A 27,344-nucleotide genomic window follows, 5' to 3' on the forward strand; every position below is an offset into this window, starting at 1 on the left:
TCCTCCCTTTCTACTTGACAACCCTTCCAGGTCAGGTTTCCACCATTCACCCCAAAACCTGTAAGATGATGTTTTCCAAAGGGCAGAAGGGAGATGGAAAGTAAGAGAGAGCCCAGTGAGATCCCACGAGGCCAAGCAAGACATAAACTGCACTCAGCCGTGCCCCCTGGTGACAGAAAACACTGGTCTTCTCACTCTGACTCCCGGGAGGTGGGGAGGTCAGAGAAGGACGGTACCGACCGAGCCTGGTGTGACCGCACAGCAGAAAGCCCGAGAAGCCCACCCACCCCTGACAGGCTCCTGATTCCCGCTGGAGTTCACGCTGCAGCGTCTGATCTCCTCTGCAGCCTGTCACACCTCAGAGCTGGGCATCACTGAGCCTGGGGGTTCTGGGAGCCCTCTTTGCTCTCACTCGCTTCCACTGGGCTGCGCTCTGGCCCTGTGACCAAGGACTTGCTGTTGCGAAGTGTGTGGGCGTTCAGCATCTCCAGCAGCAGGTCGTAGACAGGGACCATGTTTTTGCACTTCATGTTGAGCAGGTGTTCCATGCCCTTGTTACTAGAAGGACAAAGAGGTGCTGAGATTCCTTCCTGAAGGAGCCATGGGAGGTCTGACATCTTCTCCAACTCTCAACAGAGCCAGCCCTCCACCCCCACCCTGCACTTCCCCCAGCCTTTATTCTCCAGTTCCTGCAACTGGTTCAATGATCTATACGTAACGGTGAGGACAGTGTCCTGTGGGCCCTGGTGTCCCACCACCCACCACCCACCCGTAATGGCCTGACAGTACCCAGCATCACCGAGTGTGATGGGGTCTCACTGTTCACCACAGTTAAGGTCTATAGACTCTGCAAACACTGAATGACCAAACACGGAACGCTGCTACCAGGAGAGATACAGGGTTAGGTTCCTGAGAGTTCCTGGTCCCAACATCTTCATCAGCCCATTAACACATAACTTTTTAAAATCTGTTTATTGTTTCTTGAAATATTTAAAGATTGTTTAACATATGCTGTTGATTCATTAATGTTTAACTCAGCCTATGGCACTAAAACTCATGCCTGAATGAAGCTTACCTAATGTGTGTTTTCTGTCAGGCACCTCGCAGCCTTCTTGTACTTAGGAGCACCGAGACAGTGCTATGCTTGGGGATCATTTTTAGACAGTAAAATGTCCCACAAAGAACAAAGATGCCAAAACAGGGCACTAACTAGACCACGTAACAGGCCTTTGTTTACAGTATGAGAGCAGAAAGGAGAAGCAGAGCATCACCTTGTTTGACTCCAGCTGGCACCGTAAGTATAGGCAACTCAAATTTTTTGCCACTCTGTGCATGTCCTCAAATGACCTTGGAAGTGCCGTGAGTACTAATTTTGGGGTTACAAATAAATTTTAGCAAGCAGGAAAATTTGCAGATAAGGAATCCACGAATAACGAGAATGGACTGACTCTGTTCTCCAAATGGCTGTGTGCTGTACAATCATTAAAGTGGAAACAGGCAAAATCCAGTTTCTCTTCCTCCCCCATGTTAAAATCCTTGAGGTGTGTGTTGTCCTTTCTCACAGCCTCTAGACTTTCTTCCTCCTTCCATCATCACCTCCCCTTTTCCAGCCCCAGGAAAGAGCTGCCCTCATCCCGGAGGACACAAAGCACTGAGCTTCATGGTACCAGTATGAGGCCATCATTGGACACCATCCCTCTCCGTCAGTGCATTTCCATTTCCTGAGTACACTCTACTCATGCCCTGCCTTCCCAAACCTACTGGGCTCACTAGTTCTCTTAGCTCTCACTCTCAGGGAAGACTTTGTGCACCTCCCCATATCACTGGCCTCAAGAGCAGCTCTAGAGCAGCTGGGTTTAACTTCTTCAAGAAAAGACCCCAGCTATATATAAAATAGATAAACAACATAGATAAAATAGATATAGCACAGGGAACTATATTCAGTATCTTGTAATACCGATAATGAAAAAGAATATGTATATATAAACATATAACTGAATCACCATGCTGTACACTAGAATCTAACACAACACTGTAAATCACTTATACTTCAATTGGAAAAGAAAAAAAGGCCTCAGGACCCCAGCCCTGGGTAGTGCAGGAAGAGGTTGCAGTTCACTTTAGGAGAGGAACTAACTGCCCTTTGCAGAACTCCATCAACAAGCTAAAAGCCCCAGCAACTGAGAAACAGATGGGCCACCACTGGAAAGTGCCACAAAGGTCCTGTAAGGACCATCTCACATTCAGTGCCCATTGTGTGCCCATCTTTGGTTACAAGTGTGGGCACTGATGGTGCACCCCCATTTCCTTTCAGGGGTTCATTTTCCTTTTAAGGTGGCAATTCTACCTTATCCATCTCAAACTTGCAAAACCCTTTTTCCAAAGCTCTTCACTCTCCTCTGAGCATGTGCACCACCCTTACCACCACCACCGCCGCCCCTGCAGTGGAGCGGCCCCGACAGGGATCATACCTGGCATGTCTGACGTGAGAAAGGAGCATCAGGAGGTTAGCCAGGCGGACGGACTGCTGCTGGGAGGGGATGCCGCTCTTGGCAATCACCCAGACCAGCGCATCGGTCACGGCGTTCAGCAGGTGAGTCAGCTTCCTGCTGCTCTCAGCCTCCTGGCTTGCAGCAGCTGAAGGGTACATACCTGGACAAAGAATAAAAGTCAAGAGTCATTGCTCTGAGAAAAGGAAACAGAAGTCACGTGCTCAGGCATTCAGCCTGTGTATGTTCTCCAGGAGGGAAGCCAGATGGATCTGGGTTGTCCTGACATCTGCATGTGGGGTGAAACCTTAAAAGCATGGCCTCACCTGTGCATGGTGTCCTTCCCTCTCCGAGAGCCTTCCCTGACACTGATCTGGAAGGGAAAGCCTAGCTGAATGCAGGCAGACCCAGTGGACTTTGCCACCTGGCTGAGAACCGTGGCCGTGCCACAGCAGGGAATGTATTTAGTTGCCTCAGACCATTGCATTGTGTATCAGCCACTGCAACAAATACCTGTATAGAGATGGTCACGAGAGTAATTCAACTCTTAGCCCCTAGGAGGGCCCCTCTTCTAAAGGGAGCTTAATAGACATAAGCTAATGACCACAGCTATACAGCCCCCCGACCATGTGTGCCACATGAAGAAGCCACAGCAGGGCCACCGCCACCTCTGTCCAGGCCCTTGGCCTCTCACTGCAGGTGGCACCTTGCTGGGACAGGAAGACCACCAATTTGGAGTCAGACAGACCTACTTTATATCCACCATCTCTAGCCCTCTGACCCCGGACCAGTCACCCAGCTCATCACTGAGCAAAGCTTACAGGCACGTGTCTCCCAAGGTCCCCACAACCACCTCATGAGGAAGGTGCTTCCCCTAACCTGCCCTGCCCCGAGTTTCATTCCCCTCTGAGTTTAGGATCTAAGATACTGCAGCCTCCCAACAGTTGCAAAATAACAGCTCAGTTAAATCTTGTCCTCACCACCACCAACACTGACTCCTTGATTCTTGGCAGCAGGAAGTAATTAGCTTCTCTTCCAGGCTTTCAGTTTCAAATAATAAATAGCAAATATGTGAAATCAAAAGGAAAGCTGACAACGTTTGACGGTAACGAGAATGAAGGATGGCTGGTACTCTATCACCACAGAATTTGTTTTGAAAGTTTTTGTTCTCTACTTTTATTGGTGTTTTCAGTTCAGTTAAGGCAACTCAGTTCAACACAGTTCAACATAATTCAATTAAGACAAGGGACGTATTGAACCATAATTATGCCAGTGTAGTACTTTGCCACTTCCCTAAAGGCACATCCCTCCATAATGTCCTATGATGCAGTCTGCAAATATTCATCTTTCGCCCAGAAGCTGCTTCTCCAACCCACCTGCTCACCTTGTTCCCCACGGAGGCCCTTCTTGAGACCCGTTCCATGTCCTCAAACCTCCCACTGTCCCCCAGAGCAGATGGCTGCCCTCCCCCTGCCCCCACCCTCACCCAACATGCCCTTGAGAGCAAAGTACAGATCATGTGGCTCCTTTTAATGACTTCCCAGCTCTTGGGGTAGAGACCAGACTACTTATTGCAGTTATCAAGGTACCAGGCCTCTCTCTACACTTTTCATTCTCAGTTCCCAGCCCACGTCACCTTGAACCCTACTTTCAATTCCTTGAACAGGTGATGCACTGACCATGCCAAGCTCTGCTAAGGCCCTTTCTCCCCTCCCTCTCTTCCTCTTCCTCCTCCTCTCCACCCTCCCTTTTCTTCCTTATCTACATCCATTCCTCCTTTAGAGTCCAGCCTGGTTATGAACTTCCCTGTGGAAGCTTCCCTGACCTCCCTTTCCCACCCTAAGTCTGGTTAAGGAACTTTCCTTCCATTACTAGTTTGTTGAGAGTTTTTAGTAGGAATTGGCATTAGATTTTGTCATATGCTTTCTCTGCACCTATTGGAATAATCATATGTTTTTTCATTATTATTTTGTTAATATGTAAGTTATGTTGATTGATTTTTAAATATTAAAGAACCCTTGTATTCCTGGGAAAAATCACACTTGTTTGTAATATATTATTGGATTCTATTTCAAAAAACTTTTTTTGAGAATTTTTGCATCTATGTATATGAGGGATATTGGTCTGTTGTCTTCTCTTCTTCCAATATTGTTGGTCTGGGTTTCCTATCAGAGTAATGCTGGCCTCACAGAATGAGTTGATCTTCAATTTTCTGCAAGAATATACACAAGCTTGGTATTTATCCCTTAAATGTTTGGTAGAATTCTTCCAGAAAAGCCATCTGGGCCTGGAGTTTTCTTTGTGGGAATGTTTTTAACTACAAATTTAATTTCTTTGATAGATATATAGCTATTCAGAATTTTAGAAGTTTCTTCTTGATTGAGCTTCAGTAATTTGTGTTTTAAATAATTTGTCCATTTTATCTAATATTCAAATGTGTGTTCCATATTTTCTGTCTCTCTTTAACCTGCTCATACTTTCCTCTATTCCTAGGACATATGGAATATAGTTATAATAGTTTTCATGTCCTTGTCTATTAATTCTATCATCTGCATCATTTGGGGTCTTTTCCAACTATTGTTTTTTCCTCATTTTAGGTCATACATCCTGCTTCTCTGCGTGATTGCTAACTTTTGATTGGTTTTCCCTGTTAGCTGCTGGGTACTCTTCCATTCCATTAAATATTCTTGAGCTACACTCTGGGATGCAGTTGAGTTACCTGGCAATAGTCTGATCCTAGAGACCCGCTTTTAAGTTTCGTTTGGTAGGACCAGAGCAGCCTTCAGCCTAGGGCTCGCGTTACCTTGCTGCTGAGGCAATACTTATCTGAGTACTAGAGCCAGCGTCCAGCGTAGCACAGGGTTTTCCCTGTGGCTGGTGAGAGAACAATCCCTACCCCGTGTGAATGCCAGGGGTTGTTCTGCCTGTTCCTTTCTGGTTCTTTCCCTGTCCTAGGTTAGTTTCCAAATAAGCATAAGATTAGTGCCCAGTTGAAGATCTGAAGGGGACCCTTGGCAGACAGTAGCTAACGTTTGTAAATCTCAAATTCCCAAATTTATCCCTTCCCACTCCCTTTCCCCAATAACTGTAAGATTGTTTACTATGTCTGAGAGTTTGTTTCTGTTTTGTAGATGAGTTCAGAGTGTCTCTCTTTTTTTTTTTTTTAGATTCCACATACGAGCGATCTCATATGGTATTTTTCTTTCTCTTTCTGGCTTACTTCACTTAGAATGACGATCTCTAGGTCTATCTATGTTGCTGCAAATGGCATTATTTCATTCTTTTTTGTGGCTGAGTAGTATTCCATTGTATAAATACACCACAACTTCTTTATCCAGTCATCTAAATGTCGATGGACATTTAGGTTGTTTCCATGTCTTGGCTATTGTATATAGTGCTGCTGTGAACATTGGGGTGCTTGTGTCTTTTCAAATTAGAGTTCCCTCTGGATATATACCCAGAAGTGGGATTACTGGATCATATGGTAGGTCTATTTTTAGTTTTTTGAGGAATCTCCATACTGTTTTCCATAATGACTGCACCAAACTACATTCCCACCAGCAGTGTAAGAGGGTTCCCTTTCCTCTACACCCTCTCCAGCATTTATCATTCATAGACTTTTGAATAATGGCCATTCTGACTGGTATGAGGTGATATCTCATTGTAGTTTTGATTTGCATTTCTCTGATAATTAGTGATATTGAGCATTTTTCACATGCCTTTTGGCCACTTGTATGTCTTCACTGGAGAATTGCTTGTTTACGTCCTCTGCCCATTGGGTTGTTTTATATATTTCGTAGGGTCTTTTAAAAATTTAAGATGGAAAAGTGGTTTCTGTCCCTGTATTTACATTAGTGCTACAAATTATTCAGAAAAAAAAAAGCCTGTAACTTCAAATGCTTAAAATTTAGCATAGGAAAGACTCACCTCTCCTGAAAAGTGCGTAATTTTCTGATAGAAACAGAACCCCATTTTCTGAACAGCAATGCTGAACAGAATAAACTCACTTTGAAAACTATTATGATTACCAAGCCCCCCCAAAAGAAAAACCACTTTCTCAAAAGATTTCTTAAATTTGGATTTACTGTAAACAGATTCAACTCATCAACTCATTTACCACCACAGGTTGTAATTACATCACATGCCTGCCTCACCCTCTGTGATTCTGTTAACATGGCAGTTCCTTCAGATGCTGCAGGAGGAACGCCTTGGCCTTAGTCTTTCTCATTTGCATAGATGATGTTTCTAGCTTCCCAACAATACAATATGGTATCTCAGAGGCTGAAATGACTGTAAGGAGCTTTGCCAAACAGAAGGCTTCCCACTGCAGCGTTGTAACCAGAAGCAAATTGCTTTCTAAGGAGCACTTCGCTGCACAGAAAAGAGTTCTAAGTTATTTCTGCAAGTAAGAGAGGCCCCATAATCTGGCATTTCATGGTCCTCCTGTGCCAAGGTGGGAATGTACTTTTCAGGCAAATTTTCCCTTTAACAAAGATGGAGATGAGAGTGAACATTTGAGGCAATGTCTGCAGGTAGATTCAAAGAGAAAAATCAGAGTAAGTTGATTTTCTTCCACAATCAACTTCAAGTGTCCCAGCTGGACATTTCCTCTATGCACATCAACTTAATTACTGGTGTAAACTGGGCCTTCATATTGTTTTGTAAAAGGTGAATCATAACAACAAATGTCAAGAAGGTGCCAGAAGCCCCAAAGCACTTAGGAGTCTTCTTGGCTTTCCCTACAATTTTCATTTGTCCAACAGTTTACCATTTGTACTCACAAACTGTTTTCCAGAACTGGGGTAGGGAGTGTATTGGGTGCAAGGGAAATCTCTTGTCAAACAAGTATGGTTAGACTGGGATTCAAACAGGAAGTACCCGAAGGTTGTCTTCTTTAGGGTCTGTGAGCCTCACATGACCTTTAGATTCCTTCTGCATTTCCCCTTCCCCTCTCCTTCTAAATCTAACCTCTCTCCCACCCAGACCAGCTTTCTCCTGGATAGCACTCTATGCTCTGTACCAGGGTTACTCAGATTATGGTCTGTTACCAGTCTACACAGAGAGAAGTAGAAATTGAGGGTAAGGATTTGGAAACTTTGATAGCAATGGACAGAGTAATTTTAAATCAGCTGAATGTAACAATAAAATTCTAGGGCTTGTATTTTGCACCTTCATTTTTCTAGTAATTTGTTTTTGTTATATTTTATAAAAGTAACTGCCTATAACAATTTGGAAATTAAAAAAGAAAAAGAAACCTGGTCTTCCACAACAGATAGTTTGAGAAGCACTGCTCTATGTGTTTCCCTTTCATCAAAACTAGTGCCAGTGTCGAGAGTACATATTAGAGAGGAAATGAATTTAGGCTGGAGGGGAGGAGGTGAGCTGGCGCTACATCTGGAAGCAGCCTGGGACCCACGCGGCCACAGGTTCTGCACCGAGCTTTGGCTGCTGCTTGGCCTGATTTAGAATAAAGCAGCATACTAGCATCTCTCAGGTTCCTGTTGTTTCAAACACTAAGCTCTCAAATGAATAAAATCTAGGTAATAAAGCCCCAAATGTTGCCCAAATGAAGGTCTGTATAAGTCATCAGTTGAGGATTAAAATCTAAATATACGTGCTATTTGAGAAAGAAAGAAGAAAATAAAACCAATAACCCGAAGGCCCAACAAGAGTAAATAAACAAAGCAATCAATAACTGGTGTAGATGTTAGATAGACAGTAAGCTGAACAGGATGAAAACTACACAGAAATTTAAAAATGTGTGCAAAATACGACATCTCTATTTATTGAAGCAATGTTTATAATGGTTAAAAAGAAAAGGAAGTGTATAGAAGGTCAAAGTCCATCAACAGAGAAATGACTGAACAATGTAGACAATGCCCTTGCTTCTAAGACTGAGTAGCTCTCTCCTCATTGGCATGAGGGGGTTTCACAGCATTTTGAAAAGTGAAAAAGCAAGATGCAAAGAAGTATTTGTATGTAGTGTCCCAGTTTTTAAAATGGGGACAAAAGGCCTATCTCTATATACTGGAGGTGAGGTATTATTTTAAATGATTATCAGAGGATGGAAGAAGGTACGAAGCCTACCCTCCAGTTGTTAAGATCACTCGGTTTTGGGGTGGAACGATCAACAAAAAGGAAGATCAAAGCAAGTCTCTTTCAAAGTTTCCATAGTTTTTAATACAAGATGCTATGCTGTTTATGTAAAATTATATATATGAGCGTAAGTATTCATACATATTTCTCTATCTATCAAGAGCTGTTAAATGATCATCCAAGTTAGGGTGGCTATCTAGGGCAGGAGGGAGATGGATTCTCAGTGATTTTTATTTTCTTTCTTGTATGTTTTTCTTTTGTTTGAATGTTTATATTAACCAGGTATTACTTATATAAACAGAAAAAAACCAGCAAAGCTACAACGTACACATATCTTAGATACCTTCCCCATTTCCCACCTCTAACCCATCTATTTCCCTCAAGTCAGGTCCCCTCCACACCAAGTTAGTTCAGGATCTCATTGTCCCTAACGACTCCTGTTGGGGCCCCTGCCTCGGTCTCTCCTCTCTATGGTCAGTCCTCCACATGGAAGCCAGAGTGACCTTTCAAGAACCCTGTCTGTCCATGATACTTCCCTGCCTGACCCTCTTGGAGGGCTGCTCAATGCCCCAGGCAATATTTCTCAAGCAGAGTTATGCACTGTCATCTTCAACACTGAATTTTCCAATCTTGTCCACCTTCCTCTGCTCTTCCACTGCAAGACTGCAGCTGCTGGCTCACCCCTGTCCTTCCACTCTGCCCTGCCTTCTCCTCCCACCTGCCCGCTAACATCCACCCATCAACGCATTCCACATTCAAACATCAGTCCCTCCTGCAGCCCTTCAGCGTCTCTCTTTCTGTCTTCTCAGACTACTCAGTGCTCTGTACATACTTTGTGATAGCCCTGAGATCATTTTTTTAAATTTTTTTTCAAATTAAAATTTTTATTGAAGTATAGTTGATTTACAATGTTGTGTTAGTTTCTGGTGTACAGAGATCATTCTCTTTAATGAATTTGTTTTCTCTCTCTCCCTCCCTAATAAGCTATTGGAGGGCAGGACTATATCCTCAACGTCTCTGGTGAATGAATGAATGAAAAGAATAAATGAATGAACCTGTAAAAACAGAACCCGAAACAGTTAATATAAATGTGTGTCAGCCATGCTAAAGGTCTGTATAAACACTGGCAAAGGGCTGAAGGTCCAGTTACAAAATACATGAGTCACGGGGATGTAGCGTACAGCATGGTGACTATAGTTAATAATACTGTATTGCATACTTGAAAGTTGCTAAGAGAGCAGATCTTAAAAGTTCTCATCACAAGAAAAAAAAATGTGTGACTATGCAGGGTGATAGATGTTAACTAGACTTCCTGTGGTGATCATTTCTCAATATTTACAAAATTTGAATCATGTTGTACACCTATAACTAATATATTACATGTTAGTTTCACACAATAAAATGTCAAAAAAAAAAGAAAAAAAGATGAAAGGTCAACATTTTAAAGTTCATTTTTTTCTTTTTCCAGCAGAGTGGTTTGAGTCACTTTTTACATTACTACCAGTAATTCACCCGATGAATAATTTATAGTCAAATTACCAAAAGTTAACTACAGTTTAAATTCCTATAAAATGAAACAGAGAAGTCAGAAAGAAAGCCATTTTCCCCTTTTGAAATAAACTAAAGAATTCAGTACTCTTCGACACCACGCCAGCTCTGGAAACAGCATTTCTCCCCCACAGAACATGGCCCAGCTGTGCGGTTACTTACTGGAGTTGAGGAGGACCATGGCCTTGACACAGAGATACTCTTTGTGCTGGAGTTTTAACTCACGAAACCTTGAAGTCGTTGCCAGGAGCATGTCAAAGATTTCCAGAATTCCTTCTACACATTTCCCCTCGTCCCTACAAAAGTCCATTTGGAAATTTAAGGAACATACAGCTTCAGATAACCACCAAAAGTAATAAGAAGTATTTTCTTTTTAATCTCAGATTTCATCTTGTACATCCTTTAACTATAATAGGGTGGCAATGAGACCACACCTGGAAATATGAAATTACTAGAATTACTTTTATATAAAGAAGAAAGGGCATTTCCTATAAGGCCCTAAAACAAAATTTGAGTGATACTATTTAAACAAAACTGTATGTTGAAACTACATTTTTTCTTCTACTTGTTGAGCAAATGTTTTCTTAAAGGGATTTCTGTTGATTATTTTCAATCCAAACCATTTCAGCCAACCAGCTCTTAATATGACATATGTTACTAAAATAAGGTATTCCAAGTTCTCATCAGAAAACCCTGAAGTGTTAATGAGGAAAGAATGAAAATTACAGAAGCAAATATCCCAAGAAGAAATAATTCTTTATAGCTAAGGCTTAATTCTTACTTCCTGGTGGTCAATTAGAAACTGGTGGGGCAACTAAGAGACATTTAAATGTAGTTTGGAAAAAAAAAAAGCGAATATGACATACAAGGAAATCACAATTACAGAAGATGGGTTAGAATCAGGAAAGGAATGAAGAAATGGAGACACAGTAATTTTTGACTTGCCAAAGATTATTTTTAAGCAAAAGTTTTAGACAAACTGAATCATCTCAAAATTCTTTTCAGCCCTCCTTACAGAAATGAATGTTTAACATACTTCTGAAGTAAATTACTTAAAATGTATCTAGAAAATACCAGCTTCAATTCACTCCAGCCAGACACACATTACTCTGCCTCATTTTTCCCAAAAAGCTTCCATTATCATCAGCCATAGAGCTATTGGAAGTCCTTGACAAGCAAGCAGTTAGATGATTTTGCCACAAAACTTTCATTTGCTTGTAAAAGCCCACAGTGCACAGCAAAGGGCAGCCATAGGGGCAATGGATTTCTGCAAGTTTCATTTTCAGCCTCCACAGCAGCCCCTGGAGGGGATCTGAGATCTTCAAAGAACAGGTTGCTCCCTCCTCCTTCCCCCAACTCCAAGCCAGCACATTTCCAGTGATGGAGTGGTTGGGGAAAGGGCCTCTGTTGAATTCAGTTCAGTGTAAACTGACATCGGTGGGTACTGCCAATCCTGGTAAATCCTTTCCCATTCGGTGCTATGATAGGACAGCAGCTCACCAGGATCCTGCAGTCCACAGCGCTCACACCCCTGCAAGCTCGCTACACAAAGCTACCCAGTGTGCATACTGCCCACTTTGGCAAACAAGCATGGAGACTTCGGCAACCAGTTGAGACCTTCCAAAAGTGTGCTGGTTAAGTGAGAAAACATTAGTGCTCCCTAGAAGTCACTCATAGGGTAAGGCCACCCTGGAGAATCAGAGCCCCGGGCAAAGGATGCCAAAATCTATCGGAAGCCCTCAGCCCTCCCCATACGCTATCCTCCCTCCTCCCCTGCTCTGGGCTTTCCCAGGCACCTGCTGAGAGTGTCCAGTAAGGATAAGCATGCCCTGCACAAAGCAGAGGCCCAAGAAATACTTATTCACTGAATGTCCCTCAAGCCAATCATCAAACCACTCCGCCTGGGACAATTTGTATTTGGAAATTATGATTGTTGGCCTTGAGGACATCTGATACTGAGAAAAGCTGGTTTACAAATACCTCTGGAGGCAAAAAAGAATCCACCAAGTGCTGCACTGATAGTTTAATAGTTTGGCTCTTTGTTCTTTTGTGAGACTAGGAGGTGGGGTCATGGGCTCACACACACACACACACACACCCCTCCCCATGTAGTATGATAAGGGGACTCATGTGAAATCAATCCTATTTTGCAGAAATTGCCACCTGTACCTAAGAAGACATTCCTAAATACTGAAAGTAGTGTTGTTTCCTCTTTATAATACATACCATTTTTAATGTAAATTCATATTTCAAAAATGGAGGAAGTGTTTACATTCTAAGGTATTTTAAGCCCTGATAAATGCTGCAACTCCAGTAATGAGAACATGTGTACCTTACGGAGAAGTGAATTTCTTAAGCAGCCCTAAAAAACTAGGTCTGATTGCTTTCTCCAGCAGGTGTGGTAGCCAACCATTCCATTCAAGGGGCAACAGGATCAGAATATTTTTATTCACTTCACAAGCTGTAGAAACCAAATACATTTCTAGAAGTCGAATGAGAAATACAGGGGCAATAAATGACACCCTAATAAATTTCTACTTTAAAATGAGTTATACAGAACAGAGTGAGGAAGGACTCTGAAATAACAAGTCAATGAGACATATTTCATTTATTCTGTAAGTAACAACGGATTGACACTGAATTATGAGTAAGCAATTAGGACAAGTTTAAAAGATTTGAATTCAAGATAGTGGGTATATGAGTTGGATGTTAAAATACTGAAACAATATATCAATCAAAGCAACCTGCTCATGGAAATTTAATTTTATACCCCATCTGCCTATAAACCTGTGCTAAATAAAAACAAAAGTAGCAGTTCCATGTGGGCTATCTTATTATTTGATAACCACCCCTGTATAAAAGAAAAATATTCTGTTTGATACCAGGGACAAAACGTTGAACAAGTGGGCCTGCCTTTGGGGTTCACTGTTTTTTTGCTGACATACGTACCTGCCGGCAGCACACGTGTGGCTAACAGATCAGTCTGTCTACCTGTGTGTGGGCAGTAACAGGATTAGGACAGCTAAACACATGGAAAGGGCTTAACTATTGAACTGGAGTGAAATGATCTGTGTACTAAAGGGAAATAGAATTTTAGAAGTGAAGATTCTGTGGGTCTCTTGAAGAGAATTCAATATGCAATACCTAACATGAATGCAAATTCGGGACATTTACACTTATGAGTCCACAGAATTCCATTAACATCCACTTCCTCCGACTTCTTAATAACATTTAAATTTAGACAGCCTCCTGTTGACGCTAAGGATACACAATGCCTTAGCATGTCTGATTTTGTGAGCAAGTAGAAGGTCAGATCCTGTGGTAGATCTTCCCATGAACTTGGGATGCTAGTGATTACTAACAGAACCGCCTTGTTAGACATAAGCTAAGATTCCCCTCCCATCCTCAGTAGGCTCTAGTTTTCGTGCTGCAGAAGCCTCAACGACAATAAAGGGAAGTAAATTACCGTCTCGGTCTACACAAATAAATAAATAGGCTGAGTTAGTTGTATTCACTGCTCACGTGGTCATACCAAGGCACTTGAAAGAACTCTGACAGGACAATTCACCAAAAGACAGTTATTCTCAAGTAGTGTGAAAATTATTTATTCATGCTGCAAAAAAGATTCATAATAGAACTCCTTTATGGTGCATGACCTTTGACTTTTTGAATAAGTAACATTTTGAACATTTTTGAATAAGCAAGTCCTCCAGAAACATACTCATTACATTAGGGTATTATCTATATAACAGATGCACTAAAAATCCCAGACCCGAAATTCTAGACTTCAGAGTTAATGTTCTAAAAGCAAGTAGGGATTTCAACAGAAAATAACCACTAGTAGGCACTCCAAAAAAAAAAAAAATCTCTGTTCAATGGGAATGTATTTACAATTCCCATGAACTCCTCTTCAGTACTCAATCCAATATATTCAATGTCTATGTTATTAACAATAATAATAATGCTTTCAGATATTCATAAAGTACTAAGAGCCTATTAAAATAGTATGTAAGAAAAATTACTCCTTTTTTTCTTCTATTCCTTAACCAAGGGGTAGGCCTAAAATTTATCTGGAATTTGTTTCAACTTACAGTAACTTATACACACATAGGAGTTAAAGATCCCATACAAAGAGGAGAGTTAGTTGTACCAAAAACCAGGAATGAAACAGTCACTGGCATCAATTTAGAAATGAAGACAGAAAGTAAAATAACCCAGTCCCAATGTCTGCAAATTTATTGGTTCACCGAAAGATAGAACTTCTTCCTAGCACTAACTCCTAGGGAAGTAACTGTGTGTGTGTGTGTGTGTGTGTGTGTCTTTACTTAAATTCTAAGTGGAACATATGGAGTGAACGAATGACTGAGAGAGATGGCCTGGCCGGGTGCGTGGCCTTTCAGCCTGCCTTATAACAGGTATGTCCAAGATGACAGCAGGGGGAGTAGGTTTCTGAGTGGGCAGAGAGTGAAAGAGAATTGTTCTATGATAAAAGAATAAAGTAGAAAGTTACTTTGCCTTTTGGCCTCGTCCTCTTCCCCCCATCCAGTCTTCTACCCCACTGAGTGGCAGGTACCATTGTAGGTAAGGGTGTGAACTTCACAGCCAGCCCCTGGGTCCAGCTGCATCACTTACTGAAGCTGCAGACAAGTTACCTCACCTCCGTTTCCCACATCTGAAGGATGAGGATATGGGGCTTACCCTTAAAGGGCTGTTGTAAAGATGGAATGACGAAACACACATCAGTGCTTAAGATGGCGCCAGGCCGTACAAGCCAGTAAGTTAGCTAATTTTATTGTTACTGAAGAGTCTGAGCTTCCAGAACCGCCCTCTGTGGTTCACCACCTGGGCTTGCTTCTGCTGGAGTCCATGCTCCAGCTCTTCCCAAAGGCCCTGTTCTCCAGCAAAACACCTCAGTTACTTAGTGCTCTTCGCCAACGCTGTCACCCATGACAACAGGCAGAATGGCAGTTAATACCCTGGGCTGTCACTTTTCACCTGCATGAGGTGTGCAGGGGGGTCTTCTGATGCTCTCAAAGGTACTGCCAGGAGCTGGGGGCAGACACTTTCTAGTCACAGCACTGGGCATCCTTCTAATCTGTGCACAGAGTCAAATGTGACCAAACTTTCAACACTAGCACTTTTTCAACACAAGGAATATGGAAATCAGTTTCCACGGAGATTTTCAAACTGTTCAAATTTACACCAAGAAAGCATTCTACTTTTCCTGCTAAAAGGCTCGAGTGTCATGGTACATCCCAGCTTTCCCTCCGTGAATAGCTCACCTAGGCTAATTAAAAACTGGTTCCTTTTCTGTGCCATCTTTAAAAGAAAAATAAATACAACCAAGTTACAGCATTGACACTATCATTCCCCAATTTCCGTTAACTTTCATCTGATTTTAATAACCATTCCTTTTGTCACTGTTGCCAAAAATGCTCTACAGTACAAGCAGTTAGAGTGAGTTAAAGCATGTTAAAGTAAACTTGGTAGATTTGTAAGACTTTTATCACCTGTCTAGATAGATGTAAATGGTCCATCCCTACTGATGGAAAGAACGGCAGGACAGCTTAAAATGATAACCCAAAAATTGAATTTTTTTAATGCAGAAAAATTTAAGTTGACCTGTACACTTTGCAGCCACATACCCTGCAGGACACAGGCCCCGCTGTGGTCTGGCCCACGAGTGCTGCCTCACCACAGGCAAGAATGAGTCACAGGAGGCTGAATCGTTGCGCCCCTGCTACCCTTCTTGGATTCTTGACCCTGTGAAGGAGCTCATGACATTATCCTCCTCTTACCTGCCCTTTCAGGAGTGAGGTTTTAATTGCAGAACCCAGGACTTTGTTCCCGCTTCACTCAGCACCTCACTCAAACCAGTTGGAGAAGAAACACAAAGTATTTTTTTTTCTCACCTGTCCAGAACGAGGTCTGGAGCAAAGATGAGCTTGCCAGGGTGGTCGATGGAGCGCCACATCAGCCCCACCATTAGCACCTCCAACCAGCAGCTCTCCAAGAGCCGCACTTGGTCATGCAGACTGAGCTCCATGAAGCCTGGGGAAAGCAAGAGGCTGTGAGCACACCCGCCCTCCTCCTCAGCTCCCTGTTTCCATAAAAACAGAAGAGCAAGTTTTTAAAAGCTAAGAGAACACACGTAATGCAGGAGGGGAAATCAATATTTTAAAGATGCAGTTACATGCTGACCTGAGGAAGAAAATCTTGAACTCAAAGTAAGTCACAGTCCCCAGTCTCAAACCCCTTCTAGGGAGAAACGAACTTCATTTAGAATTTCTAAAGGACTGTTACCTGGGCTTACGCAGCTCCCCAGACAGATGCTAGCGAAGAACAGAAAGCTGGCACTGATCTTGGTGAGTTAAATCCTAATGACTGTCTGCACTGCTGGGAAAGACGGGGCTTGGCTGCCAGCCAGAGGGGCTACCTGTCTGGCCCAGTCCATGACTGGGGCCGGGACGAGTGGGGCAAACGGGGGTGGTGGTGAGTGGGGGGCCTGCAGAGAAAGCAGAGCTGGCCTCTGCAGAAAGTCAAAGCTCTAGCTGAAAGAATTTCTCCAATTGCTTAAGATTTCCCATCTAGTGTTAGAATTGTTCTTCAGAGTAGGCCTGCTGTCTCTAGGCTACTCTGTGCTGAAGAGCTCATGGGACAACTGCAGCAGGTCCCTAAGGGAGGCGAGCGCTTCGGAGGCAAAGTGGACATCACTGGTGCTTCCTCCATGAGCCACGATAGGACGAGGAGGCAGTGTCCCCTAAATACAGTCACCAACCAAATGGCCTCAGAGTACAGTGGACTCTGGTCAGAACACCCGCTCCGCCTCATCCCACCTAGTCACCTAACCTCCTTTCACGTCTTCCTTTTCCTCCAGGAAAAATGGGGCAACCATACTGACATCTGCCAATTTCCTACAGATAGGATCTCTCATCACCCTCATTTTACAGGTGAGGAAACTATGGCACAGAGAACATACGTGGTTCAAATCTTTGAACAGTTATAACACATCTGCACAAAGGAGCACTTAATAGAGTAATGAGTGAAAAGATGGATAAATCCTTCCCAAAGCCACATCCTGTACTCAGTGCAGGTCCCTAATACGTGTCAGTGTTCCAGTCTCACCCACAGTTATAGACAATAAGCCTATCCAGGGGAGAGTAAGCTTTTCACACTTGTAGCTATTCAACAAAATCAAGGCTAGGTGATTTTTTTTTTAATTTGTTGGTTTGGACAAAGACATATGAATGAAGAAAGTGGAAAAACCCACAACTTCAGACTATACCTAAGTTTTCTGAAAATTTTCCAAAATACCAGGCTTGAAGAAGGACTAAAGCAGCTTAGGAGTCTGGTTTTGTTATAACACAAGATGCTGCCCAGCTCTCAGGAGCAACTAGTTTCACCACCACTCTCCACGTGGGCTCCGGAAAACCAGTGTTTGGAGCACACGGAGAATAAAAGCTAGAGGAAATTGTGTCAGTGTTGTCTCCTGTGGGAAAGAGTTGAGGAAAAAAAAATTCATTCTGGCAAAAGTAAAGATGCTACACTGTCAAAACCAGAACTGGAAACGAGAAGACTCTTAGATAGCTTAGAAGCCAACAAATGACCCTGTAGAAGCTGAGGCATTTACACCCAGCTGCACACCCTGCTCAATCTTTAAAATTTGCCTAGTTCAGTTGCTGCCCTCCAGGCCATGGGAATTGTCCCTCGTGGGTTAGAACTTGGAGAGAGCCCTCATTTCTTAGACAAATGTAATGATATAGAAGTACCCCTTCCAGGGAGATGATGGGTTGCTGTCATTCTATGTTAGAATCCTTGCTTCATTCTTTCACAGAAACACTAACTCAAATAGTAATTAGAGGGTAATTTTGTCCTGATGCAGTACTTTAGGTATATATTACAAACTGGCCTGTGAAAGTGAGTACATTATAGGATAGGAAATGCACGTCCTAAATGACAATTCATGAATAACCAAATCCATTTTTAGTTTTATCAAGTTAAAAAAAATTTCAGGTTTTGATGATGCATGTTACCTCAGCAGCTGACTTTCTATTTGTCCATATATATTTGTTTGTATACATACAAAATAACAATAATTTACCATTCAAATTTAGCATCTGAGAAACATACCATTTTCAAACTGGTCATATTGTGCCCCACCCCACCCTCTCCTGATCACATCCCTCCTCCCACAGTGAGGAGTCCACACCCAAGAGATGGGTTAATGGGGGACCAGGACCTCTTCCTTTTAGATCATGTTCCAGGTCCCAGGACACTAGAATTTCCTGCCCAAATGGCTCCACGTCCACTTCCAGAGCCTGGGTGGGTCTCTTCCCTGGGTCCATCTTCCCAGACCACATCTAGGCATGAGATGTGGCCCGTAGGCTAGTGCCTGTTAGAGACGTGATGCATAGGATGGGGTATGTACAAGGTGGTATAGGATGGATCCAGGGTTAGGAGAGGAGGAGAGTCTGGAAGGGAAGGGGTCCATGGTATACCACACTTTCTGCACTGCTGTTTCTGGTACAGAACTCAGAGTAGGCCAAGAATTCTAAATTGGAACTTGGCCTTCCAAGACATGTTGAATATATATCAAGAAAGGACGAAAGAACACATTTCATGTGAAACATAGCTTGTGGATCTCCATTTTGTATTCCTGCCCAATAAATGTTAGGAGCAGGCCTTTCTACAAATAAATTTAAAGCTAAGACCCAGAGAGCCCTACCTGGAATTTTCTTGGCCCAGCTGATCATGTGCACCAGTTCCTTGTCGGCCAGCTTGGTCAGGGACATCATCATGGAGGCCTCAGTGAAGGGCGCGCTGGGGCGGCTCACCAGCACGTGGGGCGGCTCGGCCTCGAGGAGCGAGAGCACCAGCTGCTCGGGGCTCAGGGTGCTCAGCAGTAGCTCCTTCACTCGTGTCACATGTCCACCATTTTTCTTGGCTTTGCTCAGGCAATGCAGCTGCTCTTCAGAATTTCTCTGCCTTCGCACTAGGCGGTACCCACACCTTTCTCTCCGGGAGCCTAAAGCAGAGAGCAGATGGTAACACAGTACTTTCCCATCTCTTCCCCAACCCAGCATTCAAATTCCCCCAATCACCAGGGTGAAAATGAAGCAATGATATCATTGTAAGACCTGAGTCTATTCACAGAATGTGTCTTAGAACAGGAGCCTGACTTTTATTTCTGGAGTCTGTGGGGCATGTACTAAAGATTATTACATTTGCAACTGTATTGGCAAAATCAGTCATGACTTTTTAGGGACAATAGTCCAAATGATCTTTAGGTCTCCATTTCAAGGTCATCTATTCCATTTCTAAATCTAAATCCATTTCTCTTCTAAAGAGTGCTGATATACCTCAGTTTCCAAACCATGAAATTAGGAATTTTCTTCAGGCAGAAAATGGAGAAAAGTTAGGAAGTGAGTACTGATTATTTCCAAACAGTTATCAAATAATGCACTTTTATAATACACTCAAATGTTTTACATGCATGTGCATGTATATATTCTTTTTACATTACTTACACAAATAAGCTTATTTCAAATAATAAACTAATTGAAAAAGTTTGGAAAATATAGAAAAGCACAAATTTTGACTTAAAGCCAGTTTTCTTTTAATGCTTTCATACTTTTCCATATTTTATACTCAAAATTAGGATCATAGCATATATGCTATTTTATAACTTGCTTTTTCTCTTTTATTAAAACTGTCATCTTATGATTTAAAAATCTGTATAGCATTCTGTTCTATGAGTATCGCATCACTCATTTAAAGTGTCCCCTATTAAAAAAAATAAAGTGTCCCCTATTGATGGAAATCTAGGTTGGTTCTAATTTCTTTGCTACTATACATATTACAATGAAAATGCATCTTTGTACCTGTATCTAATTACTCTCTTATGATAAATTCAAAGAAGTCAAGTTGCTGAAGGCATATACACATTTAAATTTTTGATATGTATTGAAAGAATGCCCTCCAAAAGTATTTTAAAATTTATAGTCTAAGCAACACTTTAAGGGCTACCTATTTTCTCATAACACCATTGGGCATTAAAAATCATTTTTAATCTTCACCAACCTGACCGGTGACTAAGTAATTTCATTTTACTTTGTATTTTGTTAATTACTAGTAAGGTTAACTAATACGTTTGCCCTTCATATTTTTTTACTTGTATATTGCGTATTTGCTTCTTTTGTCCTTTATCTCCCTAATTACCTACAAAGGCTCTTTATATAGCAATAACAGATAACTTTTATTATATGCAATATTTACCTTATTTGTTAATATATCCTTTAACTCTGCTCATGGTGTCGTTTGTCATAAAATTTAGTACATAGTCGATCTGTCTTTCTGTTTCACACCAAGATTATACAAATATTTCTTCCATATCTTCTTTAAGCACTTTTGTGCTTCAAACCTTTTGGAATTTTATGTATGTTTGTATTATGTCATGTTGATCTTTCATGTTATGTCTTTCCAAATGGATGAACAACTTTCCAAATACCATTTATTGAATAAGATTTTCCCATTGATTTTTAGAAAATGCCTTGTCATTTAGTAAATAATTATGTTTTAAAGTATCTTCTTCCAGATTTTCTACTCTTTTCATAGACCTATTTTTCTATTCCTGTGCTGGTACCAAAATGTTTCAGTTACTATGAGTTTATATAGCCAAACACAATGAGGCAATGTCTTTAAGAAAGAAACTTTCACTCTATGTCTTTTGATTGGACATGGAACCAACCTAAATGTCCGTCAACAGATGACTAGATAAAGAAGTTGTGATATATTTCTACAATGGAATACTACTCTACCATAAAAAAGAATAAAATAATGCCATTTGCAGCAACATGGATGGAACTGGAGATCGCCATTCTAAGCGAAGTAAGCCAGAAAGAGAAAGAAAAATACCATATGATATCACTCATATGCGGAATCAAAAAAAAAGAAAGGCCACTATGAACTCATCTAAAAAACAGAAACAGACTCACAGACTTAGTAAACAATCTTATGGTTATCAGGAAAAGGAGGGGATAAATTTGGGAGTTTGAGATTTACAAATGTTAACCACTATATATAAAAACAGATTTTTTTAAAAGTTTATTTTGTATAGCACAGGGAACTATGTTCAATATCTTGCAATAACCTTTACTGGAAAAAATATGAAAATAAATATATGTATGTATATGCATGCCTGGGACATTGTGCTGTACACCAGAGACAGTACATTGTAATTGACTGAACTTCAACTGAAAAAAAAAAAGGAACTTTCAATTTAGAATTATATTCCTAGCAAACCTACCATTCAAGAGTGAGGATAAATTAGATATTTTCAATTTAAAAAATCTGCCTCCTGTAACTGGTCCCTGTTCACCCCAGCTCTGTCCTCGGCAGCTACAGAGACTAAGTCAATGTTGCTCCAATAAGACAGCAAACAAACACTTGAAGATAGTTACCAAGTCCTAAATCTCCTCTCACCCAGGCTACATGTCCCCAGGTCCTCAAACTGTCCTGTTTGACACGGCTCTCAGCATGTCCCACACACAACGAGAGGGGAAGGGAACGCTCACCACACTTCACCATTCCGACTTCATAGCACTTCCGAAGTCGGCAGGCCTGGCAGCTTTTACGCCGGTTCTTATCTATTGTACACTGGTTTGTAGCTGGACAAATATAATCATTATGTCCTACAGCAGAGCAAAAAGAAAAGGAAGTTTATTGTTACAATATCTTAGTTACTTCTCTTCCTGGCCAATAATACAGCTACCACTACCCAGCTGAGAGATAGGAGACATCTTCTCAACCACAGTACAGGTACCAAGGCCATGTTCAGCCCCATCAGTGCCTTCTTCGTGAGGAAAGGAAAGATGGGAATACTTTAGTAGCCTTCTTTTTGACTAATAAGGTTATTCTGTGCGCGTTCTTAGAATTCTCAAGAGATACGTTTAGACATATTTGCCTTTACACGTGGAAAGTGAGACGGTCACCTGAAATTGATTTGCTCCACGTCACAGGACTCCTCAAGAGGAGCACTTGTGTCAAGTCACCAAATTCACCTGCTTGTGTTCTTTTACATATATCCCTCTTTGGGATTTAACGTGACACTTCAATAGCTAAATAAGAGACCTAAACTGGTCAATAAGAGAAAATAGAAGTTAGCAAACTAAACAGGGACAGAAAGAACTGCCACTTGACAATGGTTGTGGTGGATTCAATTATTGTTCTCAATTCTTCACTCCCTCCCTCAGCCAGTGGCCTTGCCGTGTACTAGAGCATGCAGAGTATACTTCCCCACCAATTCATGTCGGGCTTGGCCATGGGACTTGCAGTAGGCACTGGTATGTTAGTAGATGTGATACTCCCAAAAGCTTGGCTTGGCCTCTTAAACATCCTTGAGGAGAAAATGCCTAGGGCAGCCCCTGGTCCAAGGAGAATGTGGAGATGTGTGGTGCAGACAAGAGCTCAACCCAAAGCCCAGAGCCAAGCCTTATGAAGTAGAGCCACCATAAACAACTCAAGACCCACAGTTTTAAAAGTAATGTTCACTGCAGTAATCTACAATCTAAACAGAGTTGTACAGTAATCTCTAAGACAATGGTACTTTTTAATTTTTTAAGTAAAGAAGAGATAAAATTTCCATTTCAAAAAACATTCTTTCAGATACCGTATGGAAAATAGATTCGAGGCAGCAAAACTGATGGAGGCCAGGAGATCAAGCAAGAACCCACTGTAGTCATGCAAACCGGAGAGGGGGCTGCCTGGACTGGGTATTGGCAGGGAGGATGAAGAGAGCTACAGAGATCTGGGAGATTTAGGGAACAGAAATGATAAGAAAACTGATGAAGAGCCAAAGTCAATAGGGTGCTTAGCTGCCTTTATTTCTTAATTGAGTCTTTCTAGTAAACAACAGGGCCTGAACTTCTTATGATAAAATATATCATGACCCAGAACTTCATTGTGGAAAAATGGATGAATCTCAGTGACAAATTAAATGAGCAAGTCACAAAAGAAGTCACAAAAGAACATAAAGGAGAGGATTCTGTTGGTATAAAGTTCAAAAATAGAAAAAAACCCCTAAACTCTATTGTTTAGGGATACATGCTTAGGTGGTTTAAAAAAAAAAAAAACCCATGACAAAGGCGGCAGAAACAAGAACAGTCTTACCTCTGCAGGGAGAGAATGTGCCGTAATTGAAAGGACCACCAAGAGGGATTCTGGGGCACTGGAGATATCCTGTTTCATGGCCTGAGCACTAGTCACACAAGGGATTGCTTTATAATTATTCTTTAAACTGAATATAAATATCAAACTGTATATATTTTATATATTATATACATATATATATATATATATATATATATATATATACACACACACACACACTAGAATAAATACATTCCTTAACTCTATCCTCTGAGAGAGGCTAGAAGCAGAGCTATCCAGAGAGCAACGAGCGAACTAGCACCAGATCTTGATTTATAAATATCATTCTCCACCAACAGGAAACAGGGAATCTTGGAGAAAAAGCCTATTCCAGCTTATCCCACTGGGACAGAGAAAGCACAAGATAAGTCTGAAACATCCTGTTGTGCCAGGAAGTAAAGGAATGTCCAAAGAGTTACGGGCACATGTCAGAAGAGACACAGAAGCTAGTTTAAGGGAATCCTACTGGCCAAATCTGGGAAAATTTGGACATCCAAATAAATAATTATATATATACACTGGAATAAATATATTCCCTAACTCTACCCCCTGAGAGAGTCTGGGAGCAGGGATAGCACCAGCCTGGCAGACATCACCTTAACCAAATAATCAAAGTGTACAAACTGAAATCAGGCACCACAAGAAAGAAGCCAGTGAGAAGAATATAGCATCGTTTCTGTGATATTCCTGCCAATAATGTGTGAGCTGAGTCTAATGATGAGGAACCATCACACACACCCAAAGTGAGGATCATTCTGCAGAATAACTGGCCTATAAGATTCTAAAGTGTCAAGATTATGAAAACCAAGGAAAAACTGAGGAACTCTTCTGGACACATAGAGGGAGGCTGACGACCTAACAACTAAACGCAAAGTGTGATGCTAAACTGTAGAGAGCACTGTTGGGACAACTGGCAAAATCTGAACAAGTCTAATAAGGGTTAGATGGTGGTAATGTATCAATGCTGATTTCCCAATTTGATTCTTGTGTGGTGGCTATACCAGAAATACATGTTAAAGTATTTCAGGGTGATGGGGTATAATGTTGGCAACTCATGATTTCAGGAAAAAAGTTTCTTTATATTATATATGCACATTTTTTGTAAGTTGGAGGCTTATTTTTTTAAATGCTCTTTTAGCTTCTCAAACAATAAAACAATAAACTAATTCAATACAAACACATACAAATTAATACACAAATACAGATAAGTTGAAATTTACCTATATTTCAAATGTTATTGCTTTAAGTCCTGAAATTAACTTTCCTTCTTCCAACTTAGCAGATTTTAAAGAGCATTCCCCAAAAGACATGGTTCTATGATCAGATTAAATTTCATAATTCTCTCCCCCTTTGTGTAGATTCCCATAACATTTGTTCAACAAAACACCAATTGAAATTTAGTTGTTTGTAGCTTTATCACCATGTCCTGAGTCAGCCTGGGTACCAGCAAAGGTGCCCTAGAGATCCGAGTGACCCCCCACCCTGGCCACGTACAGGAAGCAATGTCTTCCCAGTCTGACACACCAACATATCTGACCTCCTACTGATTTCCAGGTACTTTCCATCGGCACCTCGTTTAGTCCTACAACTTCCCTATATCCCCATTTTACAAGTGAAAATGCTTAAGCTCATTAATAATCTCCTTAAAGTTATTGTTTCAGTTTTCCATGCCACATAATAAATTTCTACAAACTTAAAAGCTTAAAACCAAACAAATTTATTAGCTTATAGTTCCTATGAATAAAGAGTCCAGGCACAGCTTACTCTTCTCAGGGTCCCAACAAGGCTGCAGCCAAGGTATTGACTGGGCTGTGGCCTCATCTGAAGGTCAGGATCCTCTTCCAAGCTCATTCAAGTTCCTGCAGCTGTAGTTCCGAGGTTTTCTTGCTAGTTATAGGCTGGACACTGCTGTCACCTCCTAGAGGCACCTGCAGTTCCTTGCCCAGAAGTAGTTCACAGTGTGATGGCTGCTTTCTCCCAGGCCAGGAGGAGTGCATCTCTCTGACTTCCAGTGTCTCTCCAGTCTGCTATGATGGAGTCTCATATAATCATAGCATAATCACAAGAGACTATCCCATCACTATTTGCCGTATAATGTAACCTAACCAAGGGAGCGACTCCTTTCATCGTATTTACAGTTTCTACACACACCCAAGAGTAGGGGGTAATATAAGGTGTGTTAAAAATTTTTTTTAAGGAACAGCTAATTATCCTGTTACTGCTTTTACCCTCACAATATTTGAAAATAAAATTTAAAAGCCAAAATACATTTCTAATCAGTAACTTTCTATTATACTTTAGAACATAATGCTTTATAGTTAGAAGATACATGTAATCCCACAGTATTTCCATAGCAGGAGCAATCTTCTAAGTACCTTCTAAAAACTCCAAGAACTATACATGATGTCATCCTTATTGGTTTTGTAAAGCGGTTTATAACATTAAGCATTTAAAGGACAACTAGAGGTTGACTTTTATTTTTCTCGCAGAGTTTACTGTAAAAGATCATTTTACTTAAAAAAAAAAAAGATCAGAAAGCACAATTATATGAACACACTCAATAAAATAGCCTAGAAAATGTGTTATGCAAAAGGTCATGGTAATTCACTTCACTTCTGGCAAAAAGAAAAAAGTCTTCCTTGAACTGCACCAGCCACCTAATATATGAACATGGTCTCCTTGTTCCATGCAACAGTCTGAGAAGCATGCTACTCCCTACCGACAGAGCTGAGAGAAAAGCTCAAAGCAAAATTAAAAGCAAAATATAAAGCTAATTCTTTTAATTAAGATATAGAGCTTTATAGGAAAATGCACATTTTATAATATAAAAGATTATCTTTCTTCCCTCTGCAAAATTACTGAGTCTGTCTGAATACTAATTATCATTCATATCCCACTGCATGGAGGGAACAGACAGCACTGAACTTGAAATCAAAAGATCTGAGTTCAGTATCAGCTCAGCTTCTCAGTTCTTATTTTTAAAATAGAGCAATATGTTTATCACCCATCCCCTCACCAATACTCTTAAAGCAGCAGGCATCTACCTTGTGTTTTGCTCCCTCAGGACATTCTTCTTGAGTTCAAGACTAAATAAATCCCAAGTAATGAAATATATGCCTCCAAGGTAAGAATCCTTTACACAAACTATGGGCTGCTGGAGCTTCCCATTTAAAGCTTAGCCCATAATGTCTTAAGAGACAAAGAGTTGAAGATTCATGAGCGGCAGGCAGATAGATTTTAACTGTCAAAGGACAATGATAAAAGGTTATTATGAACACCAAAGTGAAAGCATAGTAATACTATTATTATGTATAGATAGAAAATAGCCAAAAGGATGAAATTTATGGAAACATCATAGGGAAATGGGCCAAATACATATCAAAAACCAACAAAACTTTGTAAGAGATATAAAAGACCTAAATAAATGGAGACATGCTTCTTGATGTGAAGACTATAACAAAGATTCCTCATAAAATAATTCTTAGGTTTAATAAAAGATCCACTGTTCTTAAAATTAAGGATGGGAGGCCACTTAATAAAGTTATTTTAATGTTCTTGTAGACAAATAAACATGAGAAAATAGCCAGGATATTTTAAAAATAGGAGGTATTTATACTGGTATGTATTAAAATTTATAATAAAATTATAATAGTTAAAATAATGTGGTGCTTAAACAAGAAGGAAGAGACAGATCAACAGAACAGTCAGACTAAACACTAGTATATGTAAAGAACTTAATGTACATCATATATATAGAAAAATCAATGAACACATGAAAAGATGTTCAAAATCATCAGTAATCAAGAAAATGAAAATTATATCCACAGGGAGATATAACTACATACCCAACAGAATGGCTAAAATTTAAAAGACTGACAGTATCAAGTTTTGATAAGAATGTGGAGCAACTAGAACTCTCATACATTGCTACTGAGAATACAAAATGTTTCAACCACTTTGGAAAATAGTAAGTTTACTCCTAGACACAACTCAAATGGACAAATA

General features: G+C 40.8%; 1 protein-coding gene across 1 annotated transcript in view; it reads right to left on the reverse strand.

The window, feature by feature from the left end:
* Positions 1-305: 305 nt before the first annotated feature.
* Positions 306-27,344, reverse strand: part of ESR2 (estrogen receptor 2) — a 31,794-nt gene continuing 4,755 nt past the window's right edge. Inside the window, exons 3-8 of the mRNA XM_006206973.4 lie at positions 21,707-21,823; positions 18,859-19,158; positions 16,046-16,184; positions 10,296-10,429; positions 2,472-2,652; positions 306-558 (exon numbers count right to left, since the gene is read on the reverse strand). Coding sequence (XP_006207035.1) covers positions 372-558; positions 2,472-2,652; positions 10,296-10,429; positions 16,046-16,184; positions 18,859-19,158; positions 21,707-21,823 — 1,058 coding nt within the window. The 3' untranslated portion in view covers positions 306-371. The remainder of the gene's footprint in view (positions 559-2,471; positions 2,653-10,295; positions 10,430-16,045; positions 16,185-18,858; positions 19,159-21,706; positions 21,824-27,344) is intronic.

This window comes from Vicugna pacos, chromosome 6, assembly GCF_048564905.1.
Source record: "Vicugna pacos chromosome 6, VicPac4, whole genome shotgun sequence".
Taxonomy (NCBI): Eukaryota; Metazoa; Chordata; class Mammalia; order Artiodactyla; family Camelidae; genus Vicugna; species Vicugna pacos.